Here is a 23,366-nt window from a genome sequence, read left to right on the forward strand (position 1 = left end):
TTCCCTATATAGTGCACTACTTTAGACCAGAGCCCTATTCCCTATATAGTGCACTACTTTAGACCAGAGACCATATATATTATAACACATATTACTGCTGGTCCTATGTCCGGTTCTGTCTGTAGGTGGCAACGTCTTTGTGTTCCCTGACCAGTCTCCTGCCCCAGAGTGCTGTTCTGCTGAGGATGCTGAGCCACACCTTCACTACCCTGCCACTAGGGGATTCAGTGGTGATGAAGATCAGTCTGCCCTGCCTGCTAGACCTCTACCTCTACTTCCTGTTCTTCAGGTCAGTATCTCTACCTCTACTTCCTGTTATTCAGGTCAGTATCTCTACCTCTACTTCCTGTTCTACAGGTCAGTACCTCTACCTCTACTTCCTGTTCTTCAGGTCAGTACCTCTACCTCTACTTCCTGTTCTTCAGGTCAGTTCCTCTACCTCTACTTCCTGTTCTTCAGGTCAGTACCTCTACTTCCTGTTCTTCAGGTCAGTACCTCTACTGCCTGTTCTTCAGGTCAGTACCTCTACTGCCTGTTCTTCAGGTCAGTACCTCTACTTCCTGTTCTTCAGGTCAGTACCTCTACCTCTACTTCCTGTTCTTCAGGTCAGTACCTCCACCTCTACTTCCTCTTCTTCAGGTCAGTACCTCTACCTCTACTGCCTGTTCTTCAGGTCAGTACCTCTACCTCTACTGCCTGTTCTTCAGGTCAGTACCACTACCTCTACTTCCTGTTCTTCAGGTCAGTACCACTACCTCTACTTCCTGTTCTTCAGGTCAGTACCTCTACCTCTACTTCCTGTTCTTCAGGTCAGTACCTCTACCTCTACTTCCTGTTCTTCAGGTCAGTACCTCTACCTCTACTGCCTGTTCTTCAGGTCAGTCCCTCCACCTCTACTGCCTGTTCTTCAGGTCAGTACCTCTACCTCTACTGCCTGTTCTTCAGGTCAGTCCCTCCACCTCTACTGCCTGTTCTTCAGGTCAGTACCTCTAGGTCAGTCCCTCCACCTCTACTGCCTGTTCTTCAGGTCAGTACCTCTACTTACTGCCTGTTCTTCAGGTCAGTACCTCTACTTCCTGTTCTTCAGGTCAGTCCCTCCACCTCTACTGCCTGTTCTTCAGGTCAGTCCCTCCACCTCTACTGCCTGTTCTTCAGGTCAGTCCCTCCACCTCTACTGCCTGTTCTTCAGGTCAGTACCTCCACCTCTACTGCCTGTTCTTCAGGTCAGTCCCTCCACCTCTACTGCCTGTTCTTCAGGTCAGTACCTCTACCTCTACTGCCTGTTCTTCAGGTCAGTACCTCTACCTCTACTGCCTGTTCTTCAGGTCAGTCCCTCCACCTACTGCCTGTTCTTCAGGGTCAGTTCAGGTCTACCCACCTCTTCCTGTTCTTCAGGTCAGTACCTACCTCTACTTCCTGTTCTTCAGGTCAGTCCCTCCACCTCTACTGCCTGTTCTTCAGGTCAGTACCTCTACCTCTACTGCCTGTTCTTCAGGTCAGTCCCTCCACCTCTACTGCCTGTTCTTCAGGTCAGTACCTCTACCTCTACTTCCTGTTCTTCATCCGAGCACAATGGAGTATGGCGTTAGTTAGCCTAGCGGCTGGACTCTTGGTCCATCAACCAAAAGGTAGCTGGATCGAATCCCTGAGCTGACGACAAGTTGAAAAATCTGTTGATGTGCCCTTGAGCAAGGCATCCCTACCTGCTCCTGGAAGTCTCTCTGGATGTCTGCTAAGTGGAAAATAGATAAATGGAGTCACATCTGATGTGTTCGACAAGGGCAAGGTTTGTGAACGTTCGCATGCCATGTGAGCTTTCTACTCCATATAGGAAGAGTAGCGAAGTCATTTTCAGTTAGAATGTTGTCGCTGAAAAGCCTAAGTCATCCAGGCCAAAATATGCTGTTTGCGGCTCCATCGTAACATGTTGGTTTCTCATCCCCCTCTCTCCTCCCTCCCCTCCTCTCCTCACCACCCATCCCTCTTCCTCCTCTCCTCACTACCCCTCCCTCTTCCTCCTCTCCTCTCCTCACCACCCCTACTCCCCCCTTCCACCCCCCTCTCTCCTCCCCTGCTCTCCTCACCTCCCCCTACTCCCCCTTCCCCCCCTCTCCTCCTCTTCTCTCCTCACCACCCCCTACCCCTTCCCCCTTCCCCCTCTCTCCTCCTCTCCTCACCACCCCTACTCCCCCTTCACCACTCTCCTCACCACCCCAACTCCCCCTCTCTCCTCCCTCCCCTCTCCCCCTCTCCCCCCCCCCTCCCTCTCCTCCCCCAGTATGGCTAGGCAGCGTGGTTTCCGTGGGACCTACTGTTTCCTGGTCCCCTACTTGGTCTGCTTCCTGTGGTGTGAGTTCTCTGTGGTGCTGCTCCAAAACTCTTCCCCCGTGGGACTCATCCGGACCTGCGTTGGCTACTTCCTGTTCCTGTTTGCCTTGCCCGTGCTGGCCGTGGGGCTGGCCGCCATGGTCCTCATCCAGCTGGTCAAATGGTTCCTGGAGCTGGAGCTCACCAAGGTGATGATTGGTCGGCAGTTTTAAAGAGACATGCACGCAGTACATACAGTTTAAAAACACGATGGGGATTGTTTCTGTTGTTTCTTTCCCAAATGGCGATACCATAACTTTATTGTCCATTTGCATTGGTTTCATTTAGTGAGGTCAGTTAACAAAATACACAAATCAACACACTATAATACCACAATGTCACTATAACACCACTATAATACCACTATAATACCACTATAATACCACTATAATACCACTCTAATACCACTATAATACCACTATAATGCCACTATAATACCACTATAATACCACTATAATACCACAATGTCACTATAATACCACTATAATACCACTATAATACCACTATAATACCACTATAATGCCACTATAATGCCACTATAATGCCACTATAATATCACTATAATATCACTATAATATCACTATAATACCACTATAATACCACTCTAATACCACTATAATACCACTATAATGCCACTATAATATCACTATAATATCACTATAATACCACTATAATACCACTCTAATACCACTATAATACCACTATAATACCACAATGTCACTATAATACCACTATAATACCACTATAATACCACTATAATGCCACTATAATACCACTCTAATACCACTATAATGTCACTATAATACCACTATAATATCACTATAATATCACTATAATAACACTATAATACCACTATAATACCACTATAATAGCACTATAATAACACTATGTCACTATAATACCACTATAATACCACTATGTCACTATAATACCACTATGTCACTATAATACCACTATAATACCACTATGTCACTATAATACCACTATAATATGTCACTATAATACCACTATAATACCACTATAACACCACTATAATACCACTATAATACCACTGTCACTATAATACCACTATAATGTCACTATAACACCACTATAATACCACTATAATACCACTATAATACCACTATAATACCACTATAATACCACTATAATACCACTATAATACCACTATAATACCACTATAACACCACTATAATACCACTATAACACCACTATAACACCACTATAACACCACTATAACACCACTATAATGTCCACATTGCGTTGGGTCAATAAAGTTTTGTTCTGTCAGATGATTGTGACGCTGGCCGTGTGTGCGGTGCCGGTGACACTGAGGCTGTGGACGCGCTTCAGCCTGTCTCTCATGGACGTGTTCCACTCCATGTCGCAACGCGGCGCCGTCAAGCTCATCCTGTGCTGCGTCACCATGGTGATGCTGTTCTTCTGGATGTACGTGTACCACTCCGAGGGACTGCAGGTAAAGAGGAAAGGAAGGGGGAGGGGTTAATTCTATGAATATTCAAAAGGGGGAGGTGCCTTATAAATCCCTGTGGGTTTTTACTTTTCTCTTGTCTTTTTTAAAAACCTCATCACATTATTTTGTATTTCCTTGTGTGCAAATAAATAATACAGTAATTTAAAAAGACATAAAAAGTGTGTGTGGGGGGAAGCAAGACATAAAGTGAGCTCTAAAAGTATTGGGACAGTGACACATTTTAGATTTTTCTGACTCTGTACTCCAGCACTTCAGATTTGAAATATGCTAATATTATTTCAAGGTTGAAGGTCAGACTGTCAGCTTTAATTCGAGGGTATTTTTCATCCATATAAAGTGAAACGTTTAGACATTACGGCACTATTTGTACAAAGTCCACCCCAATTTTAAGGAGACCAAAAGTAGTGTGATAAATTCACTTATGTGTATTTTAAGTAGTAAAGAGGTTAGCATTTTTTTTTGGGGGGTGGGGGGGGCTGCTATGATATTTTGTGTCTGTCTGTAACTCATCCTCACAAATCATCATTACATTATTCACAAATCATTTAGGACTCTCCGTAACCATGGTAGCACCAACATTATTCACAAATCATTTAGGACTCTCCGTAACCATGGTAGCACCAACATTACTCACAAATCATTTAGGACTCTCCGTAACCATGGTAGCACCAACATTATTCACAAATCATTTAGGACTCTCCGTAACCATGGTAGCACCAACATTATTCACAATAAAAGTTTGCTCACAATGACACAATACATTATTTACCATTCATTTTTATCGGGCACTAAATAATCTGAAACACAAGTAAAAAAAACAAACTGCAAATGTATCCAACAAGTTTTGTGGAGTCACAAGCTTGATGTAGTCATTACGTGCTAGGAATATGGGACCAGATACTACACTTCAGACTACTTTAAAACACATATAAGAGCATTTTCCCAATGCTTTTGTTCCCCTAAAATGGGGGTGAATATGTGCAAAAATTACTGTAATTTCGAAAGTGTTCACCCTTAAATTAAATCTGACAGTCTGCACTTTGACCTCTTAGTCATTGTATCATTTCTAATCCAAAGTGCTGGAGTACAAAGCCAAAACAACAAAAGTGTTGGAACAGTAACATGTGTCACAGTCCCCAATAATGTGGGAGCTCATTCTATTACAGTTATGTGAATGTATCACTGGATGGGATGGTAACTGGGGCTGTACTTGGCTTTGTACTGGATGGGATGGTAACTGGGGCTGTACTTGGCTTTGTACTGGATGGGATGGTAACTGGGGCTGTACTTGGCTTTGTACTGGATGGGATGGTAACTGGGGCTGTACTTGGCTTTGTACTGGATGGGATGGTAACTGGGGCTGTACTTGGCTTTGTACTGGATGGGATGGTAACTGGGGCTGTACTTGGCTTTGTACTGGATGGGATGGTAACTGGGGCTGTACTTGGCTTTGTACTGGATGGGATGGTAACTGGGGCTGTACTTGGCTTTGTACTGGATGGGATGGTAACTGGGGCTGTACTTGGCCTTTGTACTGGATGGGATGGTAACTGGGGCTGTACTTGGCTTTGTACTGGATGGGATGGTAACTGGGGCTGTACTTGGCTTTGTACTGGATGGGATGGTAACTGGGGCTGTACTTGGCTTTGTACTGGATGGGACCGTAACTGGGGCTGTACTTGGCTTTGTACTGGATGGGACCGTAACTGGGGCTGTACTTGGCTTTGTACTGGATGGGATGGTAACTGGGGCTGTACTTGGCTTTGTACTGGATGGGATGGTATCTGGGGCTGTACTTGGCTTTGTACTGGATGGGATGGTAACTGGGGCTGTACTTGGCTTTGTACTGGATGGGATGGTAACTGGGGCTGTACTTGGCCTTGTACTGGTACTGGGATGGTAACTGGGGCTGTACTTGGCCTTGTACTGGATGGGATGGTAACTGGGGCTGTACTTGGCTTTGTACTGGATGGGATGGTAACTGGGGCTGTACTTGGCCTTGTACTGGATGGGATGGTAACTGGGGCTGTACTTGGCCTTTGTACTGGATGGGATGGTAACTGGGGCTGTACTTGGCCTTGTACTGGATGGGATGGTAACTGGGGCTGTACTTGGCCTTGTACTGGATGGGATGGTAACTGGGGCTGTACTTGGCTTTGTACTGGATGGGATGGTAACTGGGGCTGTACTTGGCCTTGTACTGGATGGGATGGTAACTGGGGCTGTACTTGGCCTTGTACTGGATGGGATGGTAACTGGGGCTGTACTTGGCCTTGTACTGGATGGGATGGTAACTGGGGCTGTACTTGGCCTTGTACTGGATGGGATGGTAACTGGGGCTGTACTTGGCTTTACTGGATGGGATGGTAACTGGGGCTGTACTTGGCCTTGTACTGGATGGGATGGTAACTGGGGCTGTACTTGGCCTTGTACTGGATGGGATGGTAACTGGGGCTGTACTTGGCTTTGTACTGGATGGGATGGTAACTGGGGCTGTACTTGGCCTTGTACTGGATGGGATGGTAACTGGGGCTGTACTTGGCCTTGTACTGGATGGGATGGTAACTGGGGCTGTACTTGGCCTTGTAGTGGATGGGATGGTAACTGGGTCTGTACTTGGCTTTGTACTGGATGGGATGGTAACTGGGGCTGTACTTGGCTTTGTACTGGATGGGATGGCAACTCAAATCAAATCAAATCAAATTTTATTTGTCACATACACATGGATAGCAGATGTTAATGCGAGTGTAGCGAAATGCTTGTGCTTCTAGTTCCGACAATGCAGTAATAACCAACAAGTAATCTAACCAACAATTCCAAAACTACTGTCTTATACACAGTGTAAGGGGATAAAGAATATGTACATAAGGATATATGAATGAGTGATGGTACAGAGCAGCATAGGCAAGATACAGTAGATGATATCGAGTACAGTATATACATATGAGATAAGTATGTAAACAAAGTGGCATAGTTAAAGTGGCTAGTGATACATGTATTACATAAGGATGCAGTAGATGATATAGAGTACAGTATATACGTATGCATATGAGATGAATAATGTAGGGTAAGTAACATTATATAAGGTAGCATTGTTTAAAGTGGCTAGTGATATATTTGCATCATTTCCCATCAATTCCCATTATTAAAGTGGCTGGAGTTGAGTCAGTGTCATTGTCAGTGTGTTGGCAGCAGCCACTCAATGTTAGTGATGGCTGTTTAACAGTCTGATGGCCTTGAGATAGAAGCTGTTTTTCAGTCTCTCGGTCCCAGCATTGATGCACCTGTACTGACCTCGCCTTCTGGATGATAGCTGGGTGAACAGGCAGTGGCTCGGGTGGTTGATGTCCTTGATGATCTTTATGGCCTTCCTGTAACATCGGGTGGTGTAGGTGTCCTGGAGGGCAGGTAGTTTGCCCCCGGTGATGCGTTGTGCAGACCTCACTACCCTCTGGAGAGCCTTACGGTTGAGGGCGGAGCAGTTGCCGTACCAGGCGGTGATACAGCCCGCCAGGATGCTCTCGATTGTGCATCTGTAGAAGTTTGTGAGTGCTTTTGGTGACAAGCCGAATTTCTTCAGCCTCCTGAGGTTGAAGAGGCGCTGCTGCGCCTTCTTCACGATGCTGTCTGTGTGAGTGGACCAATTCAGTTTGTCTGTGATGTGTATACCGAGGAACTTAAAACTTGCTACCCTCTCCACTACTGTTCCATCGATGTGGATAGGGGGGTGTTCCCTCTGCTGTTTCCTGAAGTCCACAATCATCTCCTTAGTTTTGTTGACGTTGAGTGTGAGGTTATTTTCCTGACACCACACTCCGAGGGCCCTCACCTCCTCCCTGTAGGCCGTCTCGTCGTTGTTGGTAATCAAGCCTATCACTGTTGTGTCGTCCGCAAACTTGATGATTGAGTTGGAGGCGTGCATGGCCACGCAGTCGTGGGTGAACAGGGAGTACAGGAGAGGGCTCAGAACGCACCCTTGTGGGGCCCCAGTGTTGAGGATCAGCGGGGAGAAGATGTTGTTGCCTACCCTCACCACCTGGGGGCGGCCCGTCAGGAAGTCCAGTACCCAGTTGCACAGGGCGGGGTCGAGACCCAGGGTCTCGAGCTTGATGACGAGCTTGGAGGGTACTATGGTGTTGAATGCCGAGCTGTAGTCGATGAACAGCATTCTCACATAGGTATTCCTCTTGTCCAGATGGGTTAGGGCAGTGTGCAGTGTGGTTGAGATTGCATCGTCTGTGGACCTATTTGGGCGGTAAGCAAATTGGAGTTGGTCTAGGGTGTCAGGTAGGGTGGAGGTGATATGGTCCTTGACTAGTCTCTCAAAGCACTTCATGATGACGGATGTGAGTGCTACGGGGCAGTAGTCGTTTAGCTCAGTTACCTTAGCTTTCTTGGGAACAGGAACAATGGTGGCCCTCTTGAAGCATGTGGGAACAGCAGACTGGTATAGGGATTGATTGAATATGTCTGTAAACACACCGGCCAGCTGGTCTGCGCATGCTCTGAGGGCGCGGCTGGGGATGCCGTCTGGGCCTGCAGCCTTGCGAGGGTTAACACGTTTAAATGTCTTACTCACCTCGGCTGCAGTGAAGGAGAGACCGCATGTTTTCGTTGCAGGCCGTGTCAGTGGCACTGTATTGTCCTCAAAGCGGGCAAAAAAGTTATTTAGTCTGCCTGGGAGCAAGACATCCTGGTCCGTGACTGGGCTGGATTTCTTCCTGTAGTCCGTGATTGACTGTAGACCCTGCCACATGCCTCTTGTGTCTGAGCCGTTGAATTGAGATTCTACTTTGTCTCTATACTGACGCTTAGCTTGTTTGATAGCCTTGCGGAGGGAATAGCTGCACTGTTTGTATTCGGACATGTTACCAGACACCTTGCCCTGATTAAAAGCAGTGGTTCGCGCTTTCAGTTTCACACGAATGCTGCCATCAATCCACGGTTTCTGGTTAGGGAATGTTTTAATCGTTGCTATGGGAACGACATCTTCAACGCACGTTCTAATGAACTCGCACACCGAATCAGCGTCTTCGTCAATATTGTTATCTGACGCAATACGAAACATATCCCAGTCCACGTGATGGAAGCAGTCTTGGAGTGTGGAATCAGCTTGGTCGAACCAGCGTTGGACAGACCTCAGCGTGGGAGCCTCTTGTTTTAGTTTCTGTCTGTAGGCAGGGATCAACAAAATGGAGTCGTGGTCAGCTTTTCCAAAAGGGGGGCGGGGCAGGGCCTTATATGCGTCGCGGAAGTTAGAGTAACAATGATCCAAGGTCTTTCCACCCCTGGTTGCGCAATCGATATGCTGATAAAATTTAGGGAGTCTTGTTTTTAGATTAGCCTTGTTAAAATCCCCAGCTACAATGAATGCAGCCTCCGGATAAATCGTTTCCAGTTTGCAGAGAGTTAAATAAAGTTCGTTCAGAGCCATCGATGTGTCTGCTTGGGCTGTACTTGGCCTTGTACTGGATGGGATGGTAACTGGGGCTGTACTTGGCTTTGTACTGGATGGGATGGTAACTGGGGCTGTACTTGGCTTTGTGCTGGATGGGATGGTAACTGGGGCTGTACTTGGCTTTGTACTGGATGGGACCCTAACTGGGGCTGTACTTGGCTTTGTACTGGAAAGTGTGTAGAGATGGCTAAATGCACTCCACTGATTTAAAAACGTATTAGGGCTTTAATTGTATTTAACCTTTAGTTGTATTGAATGAAATGCAATGTTGATGTTTAGGGGTATAACTCTACGTTGACCTGGAGACAGTACGGGCAGCTGTGTGGTCCTCCTGCCTGGAAGGTGAAAGGTGTGGCTCAGACACAGATCTTCTGTACACACCTGGACGGACACCAGGTACATCACTTAAACACTCTGACACCAGGTACACTCTGACACCAGGTACATCACTTAAACATTCTGACACCAGGTACACTCTCACACCAGGTACATCACTTAAACACCCTGACACCAGGTACACTCTGACACCAGGTACATCACTTAAACATTCTGACACCAGGTACACTCTGACACCAGGTACATCACTTAAACATTCTGACACCAGGTACACTCTGACACCAGGTACATCACTTAAACACTCTGACACCAGCTATACTGTATGTAAAGGGAGCATTGTGCCATTTTCAACAACCCTTTTAAAAAAATTAATATAATTTCCAGGTGACGTGGACCGGGAGGTTCAGGCAGGTGCGTGTAGCGGAAACTGAGAACGGAGCCCAGTCCGTCATCAACCTGCTGCCGGTGTTCATGGGAGATTGGTTACGCTGTCTTTACGGAGAGACCTATCCTAAATGTGACCCGCTGCGGAACAACTCTACCAACACCTCCACATCCTCAACGGCCAACTCCAACACCCCCGACGCCACGGCAACCGTCGCTAATGCTAACCTCACCGCCGCTGACTACGCCAACGCCACAGTGCTTGGCGTTGCCGTGCCGACGGCCGTCCTCCTCCGGCAGCAGGAAGAGGAGGAGCTGTGTGTCATTAAGGCTTTGGCCAAACACACGTGTCACGTGAAGCGATACGACAGCTATGTGTTGGAGGTAAGAGATACAGGCAACGTTTACGTTTTTTTGCCTGGCTTTTACATTGACATTTTTAGTCATTTAACAGACGCTCTTCTCCGGAGCGACTTAGTGTATATTGTTTTCGTCCTTTTTCATACTGGTCACCTGCCGGAATCGAACTCACTTCCTGGTGTTGCAAGCTTCATGTTTTACCCTCTGGGCCCCATGGGACCGGGGCCTTTAATCAGTAATAGTTATAGATATACTCTGTTCTACCCTCTGGGCCCCAAGGGACCGGGGCCTTTAATCAGTAATAGTTGTAGATATACTCTGTTCTACCCTCTGGGCCCCAAGTGACCGGGGCCTTTAATCAGTAATAGTTATAGATATACTCTGTTCTACCTGCTGGGCCCCAAGGGACCGGGACCTTTTTTTAATCAGTAATAGTTATAGATATACTCTGTTCTACCCTCTGGGCCCCATGGGACCGGGATCTTTATTCAGTAATAGTTAGTAACTTTAGTAATTTAGTTGTAGATATACTCTGTTGTACCCGCTGGGCCCCATGGGACCGGGATCTTTATTCAGTAATAGTTAGTAACTTTAGTAATTTAGTTGTAGATATACTCTGTTTTATGATCTGTTATTTATCCACTTTTACTTATTTTAATTTGATTGGTTTAATGTAAAGTGTGATTTAAAAAAATATATATATTTTTATGTACTATAATCAAAGTTTGATTTGATTTGAGGTGGGCGTGGGGATGCCCGAGGAAGACGGGATTCCAGAGGACCGGGCCAGAGACATCAAACTGGTGGCCAGTCATGAGTTCAGACAGGTAAACCCTGTTCCTTTAGGTACTCACAGAACCCTGTTCTAACGATGATCATTATTACCCTATTGCTGTTGGTGTTGTCCAAAGCCATGTATTGACAGAGTTTGGCCTTTTCATAGTGCACAAACCTCACTGTCTTTACACTCTAAAAACACGACTCTGTTGTTATCCCTGTGTTCTCATTAAATAACTTTACATTAAAATTATTAATAACCTATTAAAAAACTGGGGTCTCCCGAATGTAAAATGTATGCATGCATTTGCTAAAAGGCCGAAATTATTATGCGAAATGATGAAGCTGTTGGTGTTGTCTAGGTGTTGCTGCTATTATGATTATCCTAAATGATGAAGCTGTTGGTGTTGTCTAGGTGTTGCTGCTATTATGATTATCCTAAATGATGAAGCTGTTGGTGTTGTCTAGGTGTTGCTGCTATTATGATTATCCTAAATGATGAAGCTGTTGGTGTTGTCTAGGTGTTGCTGCTATTATGATTATCCTAAATGATGAAGCTGTTGGTGTTGTCTAGGTGTTGCTGCTATTATGATTATCCTAAATGATGAAGCTGTTGGTGTTGTCTAGGTGTTGCTGCTATTATGATTATCCTAAATGATGAAGCTGTTGGTGTTGTCTAGGTGTTGCTGCTACTATGATTATCCTAAATGATGAAGCTGTTGGTGTTGTCTAGGTGTTGCTGCTATTATGATTATCCTGAAAGCTGTTGGTGTTGTCTAGGTGTTGCTGATGATTATCCTAAATGAGTATGAAGCTGTAGGTGTTGCTGCTATTATGATTATCCTAAATGATGAAGCTGTTGGTGTTGTCTAGGTGTTGCTGCTATTATGATTATCCTAAAATGATGAAGATTATCCTAAATGATGAAGCTGTTGGTGTTGTCTAGGTGTTGTGCTATTATGATTATCCTAAATGATGAAGCTGTTGGTTGTCTAGGTGTTGCTGCTATTATGATTATCCTAAATGATGAAGCTGTTGGTGTTGTCTAGGTGTTGCTGCTATTATGATTATCCTAAATGATGAAGCTGTTGGTGTTGTCTAGGTGTTGCTGCTACTATGATTATCCTAAATGATGAAGCTGTTGGTGTTGTCTAGGTGTTGCTGCTATTATGATTATCCTAAATGATGAAGCTGTTGGTGTTGTCTAGGTGTTGCTGCGCCTGCAGCCCGGCAGCCTGGTGGAGTTCAGCACTACGTTGGAGGGCCGTCTGGGGGGCCAGGTCCCGTCCTTCGAGCTGAAGGCCATCTACTGTCTGGACTGTGACTCCTCCCTTCTAACCACTGCCGGACAGGTAACACATAGTGCCATTTAGCAGATAATTCTATCCGGAGACACTTAGTCATGCTCGCATACAGTTTACACATGAGAGGCCCTCGGGAATCAAACCCACTATCCTAGCTTTTGCAAGCTCCTACCAACTGCCTTACCGAGGACCATGTGTCTGTACTTTCCTCTCTGCAGGTGAAGATCGAGAGAGACTGGAGACGGACCACACTCAACTCCGTCAAGTTCGCGTTCGACTTCTTCTTCTCTCCCTTCCTCTCGGCACGTATCGACGTGTGACAGGACGAGAAAGGAGAGAGATGTTGTGACGGGGTGAAAAATATAAAGAGGAATAGATGGATAGAAGGATTTCAATTCAGTACAACTTTATTTTTGTCCTGGAATGTTTTAATGTGTACAATAGTTTGTCTTGGACCTTGTCTCCCCCTCTCCCCCCCCCTTCCTGTCCTAAAGGATCAACGTGTGACCAACTAATGGTGGAAGAGACAGTGGCAGCCATTTTTCACAATGGACTCTGGGGGGGAAAACATAGGAAATGGATGAATGAAGGAATTCAATTCAATACAACTTCATTTGTAGAGCAACTTGGTGATTAAAGGGATGGGTTGATGGACAGATGGACGGAGGTGTGAAAAGGGGCGTGTCTCTGGTTGGAACACCCGAAGGGAACGGTTGCTACAGTTACACACAGTTGCTGCTGTTCTCTTCTGGAAGCCATTTTGTAATTTTTTTTTTTTCCAAGAGGTGGCTCGTTACCACGGCAACAACTTCTACTCAGTCACCGGATACATTCACTGCACTGTCTTACAACTGGTCATTTTTTTTCATGAGGTGGCTCGTTACCACGGCAACGAGCTGCGGGCAAGCGTTTTTTTACGACAGGAATGGATGGTTGGGTCAGATTGTATCTAATCGGGCAGAAACACCCAGAGAGCTGAAATCAAACGAGGAAGTGGGTCGTCTGTAAACTGCATTAACCTGAATGTATTTCCACTGGAGCTGTCGTTTCTCAGTGGGAAACGGATCACAGATAGCCAGAGTGGTCTTTTTAAAACGGGGATAACTGAAGGAAGACCCTAGGGAATCATGGCGAATGAAGATTTCAGAGGAACAGTCCTTTCAAATATAGTATTAAGAGTTGTGTATTTAACTGTCTTAGGAACACACTGATGACTTGTGTATGTAGCATATCTATGTATCTATATAGTACTACAACTACATAATGTATGTACTGTATGTACTGTATGTATGTATGTCTGTACTGTACGTACTGTATGTATTGTATGTATGTATGTACTGTATGTATGTATTTGCAGTGGTTTATCTGAAATGTAGCACTTAGTAACTTTTGGATGTTTCCCAGCTAGCACACAACGTTCTGAAAACCATATGTTAACCCGAGTGGCGCTGCGGTTTAAAGGCACAGCGTCGCAGCGCTATAGAGGCGTCACTAAAGACCCTGGTTCGATCCGGGGCCTGTATCACAACCGGCCGTTATCGTGAAGTCCCATAGGGCGGCGTACAATTGTCCCAGTGTCGTCCGGGGTTTGGCCGGGGTTTGGCCGTCAATGTAAAATAAGAATTAGTTCTTCAGTAGTTAAATAAAGGAAAGGAGGACCTCTTAGAGCCTGTTCCCTACACCTTCCCTGCACTATGACATCACATCTATGTCACCAATAGAACCCTGTTCCCTACACCTTCCCTGCACTATGACATCACATCTATGTCACCAATAGAACCCTGTTCCCTACACCTTCCCTGCACTATGACATCACATCTATGTCACCAATAGAACCCTGTTCCCTACACCTTCCCTGCACTATGACATCACATCTATGTCACCAATAGAACCCTGTTCCCTACACCTTCCCTGCACTATGCCATCACATCTATGTCACCAATAGAACCCTGTTCCCTACACCTTCCCTGCACTATGATATCACATCTATGTCACCAATAGAACCCTGTTCCCTACAGAGCACTATGACATCACATCTATGTCACCAATAGAACCCTGTTCCCTACACCTTCCCTGCACTATGACATCACATCTATGTCACCAATAGAAGACACCCTGCACTTGACATCCATCTATGTCACAATAGAAGTTCCCTACACCTTCCCTGCACTATGACATCACATCTATGTCACCAATAGAACCCCCTGCACTATGACATCACATCTATGTCACCAATAGAACCCTGTTCCCTACACCTTCCCTGCACTATGACATCACATCTATGTCACCAATAGAACCCTGTTCCCTACACCTTCCCTGCACTATGACATCACATCTATGTCACCAATAGAACCCTGTTCCCTACACAGAGCACTATGACATCACATCTATGTCACCAATACAACCCTGTTCCCTACACAGAGCACTATGACATCACATCTATGTCACCAATAGAACCCTGTTCCCTACACAGAGCACTATGACATCACATCTATGTCACCAATAGAACCCTGTTCCCTACACAGAGCACTATGACATCACATCTATGTCACCAATAGAACCCTGTTCCCTACACCTTCCCTGCACTATGACATCACATCTATGCACTATGACATCACATCTATGTCACATCACATCTAGAACCCTACACAGAGCACTATTCACATCTATGTCACCTGTTCCCTGCACTATGACATCACATCTATGTCACCAATAGAACCCTGTTCCCTACACCTTCCCTGCACTATGACATCACATCTATGTCACCAATAGAACCCTGTTCCCTACACAGAACACTATGACATCACATCTGTCACCAATAGAACCCTGTTCCCTACACCTTCCCTGCACTATGACATCACATCTATGTCACCAATAGAACCCTGTTCCCTACACAGAACACTATGACATCATATCTATGTCACCAATAAAACCCTGTTCTCTACACCTTCCCTGCACTATGACATCACATCTATGTCACCAATAGAACCCTGTTCCCTACACAGAGCACTATGACATCACATCTATGTCACCAATAGAACCCTGTTCCCTACACAGTGCACTATGACATCACATCTATGTCACCAATAGAACCCTGTTCCCTACACAGTGCACTATGACATCACATCTATGTCACCAATAAAACCCTGTTCCCTACACAGTGCACTACTTGGTGAGAGTGTGTTTGTTCCTGGGGTTATATTGCATACAACTTTCCAATGACGTTTCCTCACGGTTCGATATAAATTAATGTTCTCAAATTTGTTCAGAGAACGTTAAGAAACAACGTTCTTCTTTTGGGATTGTCAGTTCTTCAAAGCATAATATTTTCTACAGGTTTTTACAGGTTTCCTCATGGTTCTACTTAGTCACGTTCAGAGAACATTAAAATATTTAATTTCAGTACTTCAGCATAACGTTTCCTACAGGTTTCCTCATGGTTCTACTTAGTCACGTTCAGAGAACATTAAAATATTTAATTTCAGTACTTCAGCATAACGTTTTCTACAGGTTTCCTCATGGTTCTACTTAGTCACGTTCAGAGAACATTAAAATATTTAATTTCAGTACTTCAGCATAACGTTTCCTACAGGTTTCCTCATGGTTCTACTTAGTCACGTTCAGAGAACATTAAAATATTTAATTTCAGTACTTCAGCATAACGTTTTCTACAGGTTTCCTCATGGTTTTAATTTAAAGTCGTGTTCTCAGAACATTAAGAAATCTTTACATAACCACAAGAAAACATAAGAATGAATGTTATTTAAAAACATACATTCCTTTCTCAGCATCTACAAAACACTCTCTGCTCTTATCTTGTTAAGTGTGTAAATTAAAATTAGTACCTTTTAAAAAAAAAATTTACAAACTTTAAATTGAATTAGACTGAATGTTGCCGTTTCTCTTTTTTTTAAATAACAAGAAATATTATACTGATGCAACTTAGTGATTAAAGGGATGGGTTGATGGACAGATGGACTGAGGTGAAAAGGGGCGTGTCTCTGGTTGGAGCACCCGAAGGGAACGGTTGCTGCTGTTCTCTTCTGGAAGCCATTTTGTATTTATTTTATTTTTTTCAAGACTTGGCTCGTTACCACGGCAACAACTTCTACTCAGTCACCGGATACATTCACTGCACTGTCTTACAACTGGTCAGGGCAGTATAGTGAAGCACACAGAAAAGTTTGGAAAATTCCAGTCGTTTTCCCAAAATTCCCAGGTTTTCCAGTTTGGGAGATTCCCGGAATCAGGGGGGGAACAAGCAGGAAATCATGGGAATTTAATTGAAAGTTACTTGAATTTTACAACCTTACACACAGATATAGATAATAATAATAATAACAACAACAACAACAACAACCACCATGCCATGTTCAAACACGTCTTTGAGAAACTGAAACACATTTTTTTGATCTATATTTGGTCCTCTCCCTGGCCCAGTATGAGGTATCAGCCGTCCGTTAGCCCCGAGTCTCAGTTTCACTGTCTGTTCCACTCAGTCACAGCTTAGGTTTGTGTTTTGTAGTTTTGGCCCCGTTCACACTCAGGTTCTGCCAACTGATCTACAACACATTGGACACAATGGTTTGTGATCTGATTTATTTTTGTGATGCAATGAAGAGTTTGTTGCAGATCCACTGAGCGGTTTCTCCACACGCTTGTGTAGTTTATTTGTGTGCAGAAAAACTCTTGTATGATACAACTGGCATCCCAAAACCGTTGTGCCAAATATGTTGTACGTCAGTTGTATACGGGACCACTGTCAAGACTTCAGCCGAAGTCGGTCCCTCTCCTAGTTCGGGCGGCGTTCGACGTCACCGGCCTTCTGGCCATCGCCGATCCACCTTTTGATTTTCTATTGGTTTTGTCTGGTCTTCCCTCACACCTGGTTTCAATTCAATCAATTACATGTTGTGTATTTAACCCTCTGTTCCCCCCCCCCATGTCCTTGTCCAGTATTGTTCATTGTAAGAGTTTGTGCACGTTATGTCTGGTGTGCGAAGGGTTTTGTCCCCATTGTATTTATTTATTGTTTTTGTTCACAGTGATTTGTATAATTAAACTGCTCCGTTGTAAGACAGTCTTTGCTCTCCTGCGCCTGACTTCTCTGACGCCAGTACGCACCTCACTACGCACCTCACTACGCACGTCACTACGCCTTACAGCCACTGTGGTCTGACTTCTCTGCCGCCAGTACGCACCTCACTACGCACCTCACTACGCACCTCACTACACACCTCACTACACACCTCACTACGCCTTACAGCCACTGCGGTCTGACTTCTCTGCCGCCACTATGCACCTCACTACGCCTTACAGCCACTGTGGTCTGGCTTCTGCTTTGCTTGCTCTTGGTCTAGGCTGGGTTACTGTAAAGCTCTTTCATTAGGGTCTAGGCTGGGTTACTGTAAATCTCTTCCATTAGGGTCTAGGCCGGGTTACTGTAAAGCTCTTCCATTAGGGTCTAGGCTGGGTTACTGTAAATCTCTTCCATTAGGGTCTAGGCTGGGTTACTGTAAATCTCTTTCATTAGGGTCTAGGCTGGGTTACTGTAAAGCTCTTTCATTAGGGTCTAGGCTGGGTTACTGTAAATCTCTTTCATTAGGGTCTAGGCTGGGTTACTGTAAAGCTCTTTCATTAGGGTCTAGGCTGGGTTACTGTAAATCTCTTTCATTAGGGTCTAGGCCGGGTTACTGTAAAGCTCTTTCATTAGGGTCTAGGCTGGGTTACTGTAAAGCTCTTCCATTTAGGTCTAGGCTCTTCCATTTGGGTCTAGGCTGGGTTACTGTAAATCTCTTTCATTAGGGTCTAGGCTGGGTTACTGTAAAGCTCTTTCATTAGGGTCTAGGCTGGGTTACTGTAAATCTCTTTCATTAGGGTCAAGGCCGGGTTACTGTAAAGCTCTTTCATTAGGGTCTAGGCTGGGTTACTGTAAAGCTCTTCCATTAGGGTCTAGGCCAGGTTACTGTAAAGCTCTTCCATTTGGGTCTAGGCTGGGTTACTGTAAAGCTCTTTCATTAGGGTCTAGGCTGGGTTACTGTAAAGCTCTTTCATTAGGGTCTAGTCCGGGTTACTGTAAAGCTCTTTCATTAGGGTCTAGTCCGGGTTACTGTAAAGCTCTTCCATTAGGGTCTAGGCTGGGTTACTGTAAAGCTCTTCCATTAGGGTCTAGGCTGGGTTACTGTAAAGCTCTTCCATTAGGGTCTAGGCTGGGTTACTGTAAAGCTCTTTCATTAGGGTCTAGTCCGGGTTACTGTAAAGCTCTTTCATTAGGGTCTAGGCTGGGTTACTGTAAATCTCTTCCATTAGGGTCTAGGCTGGGTTACTGTAAATCTCTTTCATTAGGGTCTAGGCCAGGTTACTGTAATTCTCTTCCATTAGGGTCTAGGCTGGGTTACTGTAAATCTCTTTCATTAGGGTCTAGGCTGGGTTACTGTAAAGCTCTTCCATTAGGGTCTAGGCTGGGTTACTGTAAATCTCTTTCATTAGGGTCTAGGCCAGGTTACTGTAATTCTCTTCCATTAGGGTCTAGGCTGGGTTACTGTAAATCTCTTTTACAGCACCAGGCCTCCTGTAGGATGTGATGAAGAAGACAGTCGCCCACAAACAAACAATGTCACACAAAAACACAGTTTCATCAAATAATCAATACCACGATTGATCCTCAGATTCATATTATTTAATTTATTTTTGTTATACACATTCCTTCATCAAGTGTTCATTTGGAGTGTTCAGATTGTTAGTTATACAGGTATGATAGATATACAACGACAGTAACAATGGATAACATGCTACTGTTCCAATGGTCCTAACCACAGCACAACGACACTCTTACTGATTGGTTAGCCGTGAGGTTGCCGCGCTGACGTCACTACACTACTGTGTGTGATTGGAGGAGAGAGAACTCAAGCGGTGTGATGTCGCGGAACTACAGATTGCCCCTTTAAACCAGTGGCCACCAACCCTAGAAGTGCATCAGTCCCAGATTGCCCCTTTAAACTAGTAGCCACCAACCCTAGAAGACCATCAGTCCCAGATTACCCATTTAAACCAGTGGCCACCAACCTCGGACGAGCATCAGTCCCAGATTGCCCCTTTAACCTAGTAGCCACCAACCCTAGAAGATCATCAGTCCCAGATTGCCCCTTTAAACCAGTGGCCACCAACCCTAGAAGATCATCAGTCCCAGATTACCCATTTAAACTAGTAGCCACCAACCCTAGAAGACCATCAGTCCCAGATTGCCCCTTTAAACTAGTAGCCACCAACCCTAGAAGACCATCAGTCCCAGATTGCCCCTTTAAACCAGTGGCCACCAACCCTAGAAGTGCATCAGTCCCAGATTGTCCCCCCTTTAAACCAGTGGCCACCAACCCTAGAAGTGCATCAGTCCCAGCATTTCAGTCCCAGATCAGTGATTGCCCCTTTTAAACCAGTGGCCACCAACCCTAGAAGTGCATCAGTCCCAGATTACCCCTTTAAACCAGTGGCCACCAACCCTAGAAGAGCATCAGTCCCAGATTGCCCCTTTAAACTAGTAGCCACCAACCCTAGAAGTGCATCAGTCCCAGATTGCCCCTTTAAACTAGTAGCCACCAACCCTAGAAGTGCATCAGTCCCAGATTACCCATTTAAACCAGTGGCCACCAACTCTAGAAGACCATCATTACAAGCTGTGCAGGCTTTAATTCCAGCCCTGCACTAAACCCACCTGATTTTGACTAATCCACTTGATTAGCTATATTCAAAGTGTGTTGGTGGTAGTCAGGAACAAAATCCTGCTTAGTCTCACTACATAGCTATGACTCTATGTAAGGGTTGACCACTGAGATAACTAGGTTACAGACAGACAGACATGAGAATACGATCAACCTAGTATTCCCTTTATAGGACACTACTTCTGACCAGAGCCTTATGGTCCCATGTCAAAAGTAGTGCACTATATAGGGAAAAAGGTCAATTTGGGCCTGTATGAGTGGATGGATGGAAGCACAAGTGATTTAGTAGCTTGGGGTAGAAGTTGCTCTTAGGCACAGATCTAGGATCAGCTTGTCTAGGAGTGTCCAGGTGTCACCAGGTGTCTAGATTAATCCAGATGGGTAACCAGGTGTCTAGATTCATCCAGATGGGTCACCAGGTGTCTAGATTCATCCAGATGGGTCACCAGGTGTCTAGACGTGTCCAGATGGGTCACCAGGTGTCTAGACGTGTCCAGATGGGTCACCAGGTGTCTAGACGTGTCCAGATGGGTCACCAGGTGTCTAGATGTGTCCAGATGGGTCACCAGGTGTCTAGATGTGTCCAGATAGGTCACCAGGTGTCTAGATGTGTCCAGATAGGTCACCAGGTGTCTAGATGTGTCCAGATGGGTCACCAGGTGTCTAGATGTGTCCAGATAGGCCACCAGGTGTCTAGATGTGTCCAGATGGGTCACCAGGTGTCTAGATGAATCCAGATAGGTCACCAGGTGTCTAGATTAATCCAGATGGGTCACCAGATGTCTAGATTAATCCAGATGAGTCACCAGGTGTCTAGATCTGTCCAGATGAGTCACCAGGTGTCTAGATGAGTCACCAGGTGTCTAGATTAATCCAGATGGTGTCTAGATTAATCCAGATGGGTCACCAGGTGTCTAGATGAATCCAGATGAGTCACCAGGTGTCTAGATGGGTCCAGATGAGTCACCAGGTGTCTAGATTAATCCAGATGGGTCACCAGGTGTCTAGATGTGTCCAGGTGTCACCAGGTGTCTAGATTAATCCAGATGGGTCACCAGGTGTCTAGATTAATCCAGATGGGTCACCAGGTGTCTAGATGTGTCCAGGTGTCACCAGGTGTCTAGATTAATCCAGATGGGTCACCAGGTGTCTAAATTAATCCAGATGGGTCACCAGGTGTCTAGATGGGTCACCAGGTGTCTAGATTAATATAGATGGGTCACCAGGTGTCTAGATTAATCCAGATGAGTCACCAGGTGTCTAGATTAATCCAGATGGGTCACCAGGTGTCTAGATGTGTCCAGATGAGTCACCAGGTGTCTAGATGGGTCACCAGGTGGTGTCTAGATGTGTCCAGGTGTCACCAGGTGTCTAGATTAATCCAGATGAGTCACCAGGTGTCCAGAATTGTCCAGATGAGTCACCAGGTGTCTAGATTAATCCAGATGAGTCACCAGGTGTCTAGATTAATCCAGATGAGTCACCAGGTGTCTAGATTCATCCAGATGAGTCACCAGGTGTCTAGATTAATCCAGGTGGGTCACCAGGTGTCTAGATTAATCCAGATGGGTCACCAGGTGTCTAGATTAATCCAGATGAGTCACCAGGTGTCTAGATGTGTCCACTCTCACCAGGTGTGTGTAAAGGTGTCCAGAAGTGTCCACTCTCACCAGCTGTGTGTAAAGGTGTCCAGAAGTGTCCACTCTCACCAGGTGTGTGTAAAGGTGTCCTGTGTATCCAGGTGTGCTGAGGTGTTGTGATCATAAAGGGAATCCGTTAAACGGGACGTCTAGTGACGTTCATCTTATAGACTGATCTCAGGCCTGTCCCAACTCATTCATCTCATAGACTGATCTCAGGCCTGTCCAACTCATTCCCCTTATAGACTGATCTCAGGCCTGTCCAACTCATTCCCCTTTTAGACTGATCTCAGGCCTGTCCCAACTCATTCACCTTATAGACTGATCTCAGGCCTGTCCAACTCATTCATCTCATAGACTGATCTCAGGCCTGTCCAACTCATTCCCCTTATAGACTGATCTCAGGCCTGTCCAACTCATTCACCTTAGATAGCGAACTCAGGGGTGTCCAACTAATTCCCCTTATAGACTGATCTCAGGCCTGTCCAACTCAATCACCTTATAGACTGATCTCGGGCCTGTCCCAACTCATTCATCTTATAGACTGATCTCAGGCCTGTCCAACTCATTCCCCTTAGATAGCGAACTCAGGGGTGTCCAACTAATTCCCCTTATAGACTGATCTCAGGCCTGTCCAACTCATTCACCTTATAGACTGATCTCAGGCCTGTCCAACTCATTCATCTTATAGACTGATCTCAGGCCTGTCCAACTCATTCCCCTTATAGACTGATCTCAGGCCTGTCCAACTCATTCACCTTAGATAGCGAACTCAGGGGTGTCCAACTAATTCCCCTTATAGACTGATCTCAGGCCTGTCCAACTCAATCACCTTATAGACTGATCTCGGGCCTGTCCCAACTCATTCATCTTATAGACTGATCTCAGGCCTGTCCAACTCATTCCCCTTAGATAGCGAACTCAGGGGTGTCCAACTAATTCCCCTTATAGACTGATCTCAGGCCTGTCCAACTCATTCACCTTATAGACTGATCTCAGGCCTGTCCAACTCATTCATCTTATAGACTGATCTCAGGCCTGTCCAACTAATTCCCCTTATAGACTGATCTCAGGCCTGTCCAACTCATTCACCTTATAGAATGATCTCAGGCCTGTCAAACTCATTCCCCTTATAGACTGATCTCAGGCCTGTCCCAACTCATTCATCTCATACACTGATATCAGGCCTGTCCAACTCATTCACCTTATAGACTGATCTCAGGCCTGTCCAACTCATTCACCTTAGATAGCGAACTCAGGGGTGTCCAACTACTTCACCTTATAGACTGATCTCAGGCCTGTCCCAACTCATTCACCTTATAGACTGATCTCAGGCCTGTCCAACTCATTCACCTTAGATAGCAAACTCAGGGGTGTCCAACTAATTCCCCTTATAGACTGATCTCAGGCCTGTCCAACTCATTCACCTTAGATAGCGAACGCAGGCCTGTCCAACTCATTCCCCTTATAGACTGATCTCAGGCCTGTCCAACTCATTCCCCTTATAGACTGATCTCAGGCCTGTCC

General features: G+C 45.4%; 1 protein-coding gene and 1 long non-coding RNA gene across 2 annotated transcripts in view; both read left to right on the forward strand.

Annotated features, from left to right (window-relative positions):
• The window catches only part of LOC112241557 (wolframin-like), a 34,843-nt gene extending 20,342 nt beyond the window's left edge, over positions 1-14,501 (forward strand). Inside the window, exons 13-20 of the mRNA XM_042315461.1 lie at positions 126-289; positions 2,279-2,516; positions 3,659-3,844; positions 9,600-9,716; positions 10,041-10,424; positions 11,141-11,227; positions 12,386-12,529; positions 12,700-14,501. Of these exons, the coding sequence (XP_042171395.1) occupies positions 126-289; positions 2,279-2,516; positions 3,659-3,844; positions 9,600-9,716; positions 10,041-10,424; positions 11,141-11,227; positions 12,386-12,529; positions 12,700-12,801 (1,422 nt within the window). The 3' untranslated portion in view covers positions 12,802-14,501. The remainder of the gene's footprint in view (positions 1-125; positions 290-2,278; positions 2,517-3,658; positions 3,845-9,599; positions 9,717-10,040; positions 10,425-11,140; positions 11,228-12,385; positions 12,530-12,699) is intronic.
• A 674-nt stretch (positions 14,502-15,175) lies between these two features.
• LOC121844932 lies at positions 15,176-17,561 on the forward strand. Its single transcript, XR_006082221.1, has 2 exons — positions 15,176-15,827; positions 15,910-17,561. It is a non-coding gene; the product is annotated as an uncharacterized LOC121844932 (long non-coding RNA).
• Positions 17,562-23,366: the final 5,805 nt, after the last annotated feature.

The sequence above is a fragment of the Oncorhynchus tshawytscha genome, unplaced genomic scaffold (assembly GCF_018296145.1).
Source record: "Oncorhynchus tshawytscha isolate Ot180627B unplaced genomic scaffold, Otsh_v2.0 Un_contig_1839_pilon_pilon, whole genome shotgun sequence".
NCBI lineage: Eukaryota > Metazoa > Chordata > Actinopteri > Salmoniformes > Salmonidae > Oncorhynchus > Oncorhynchus tshawytscha.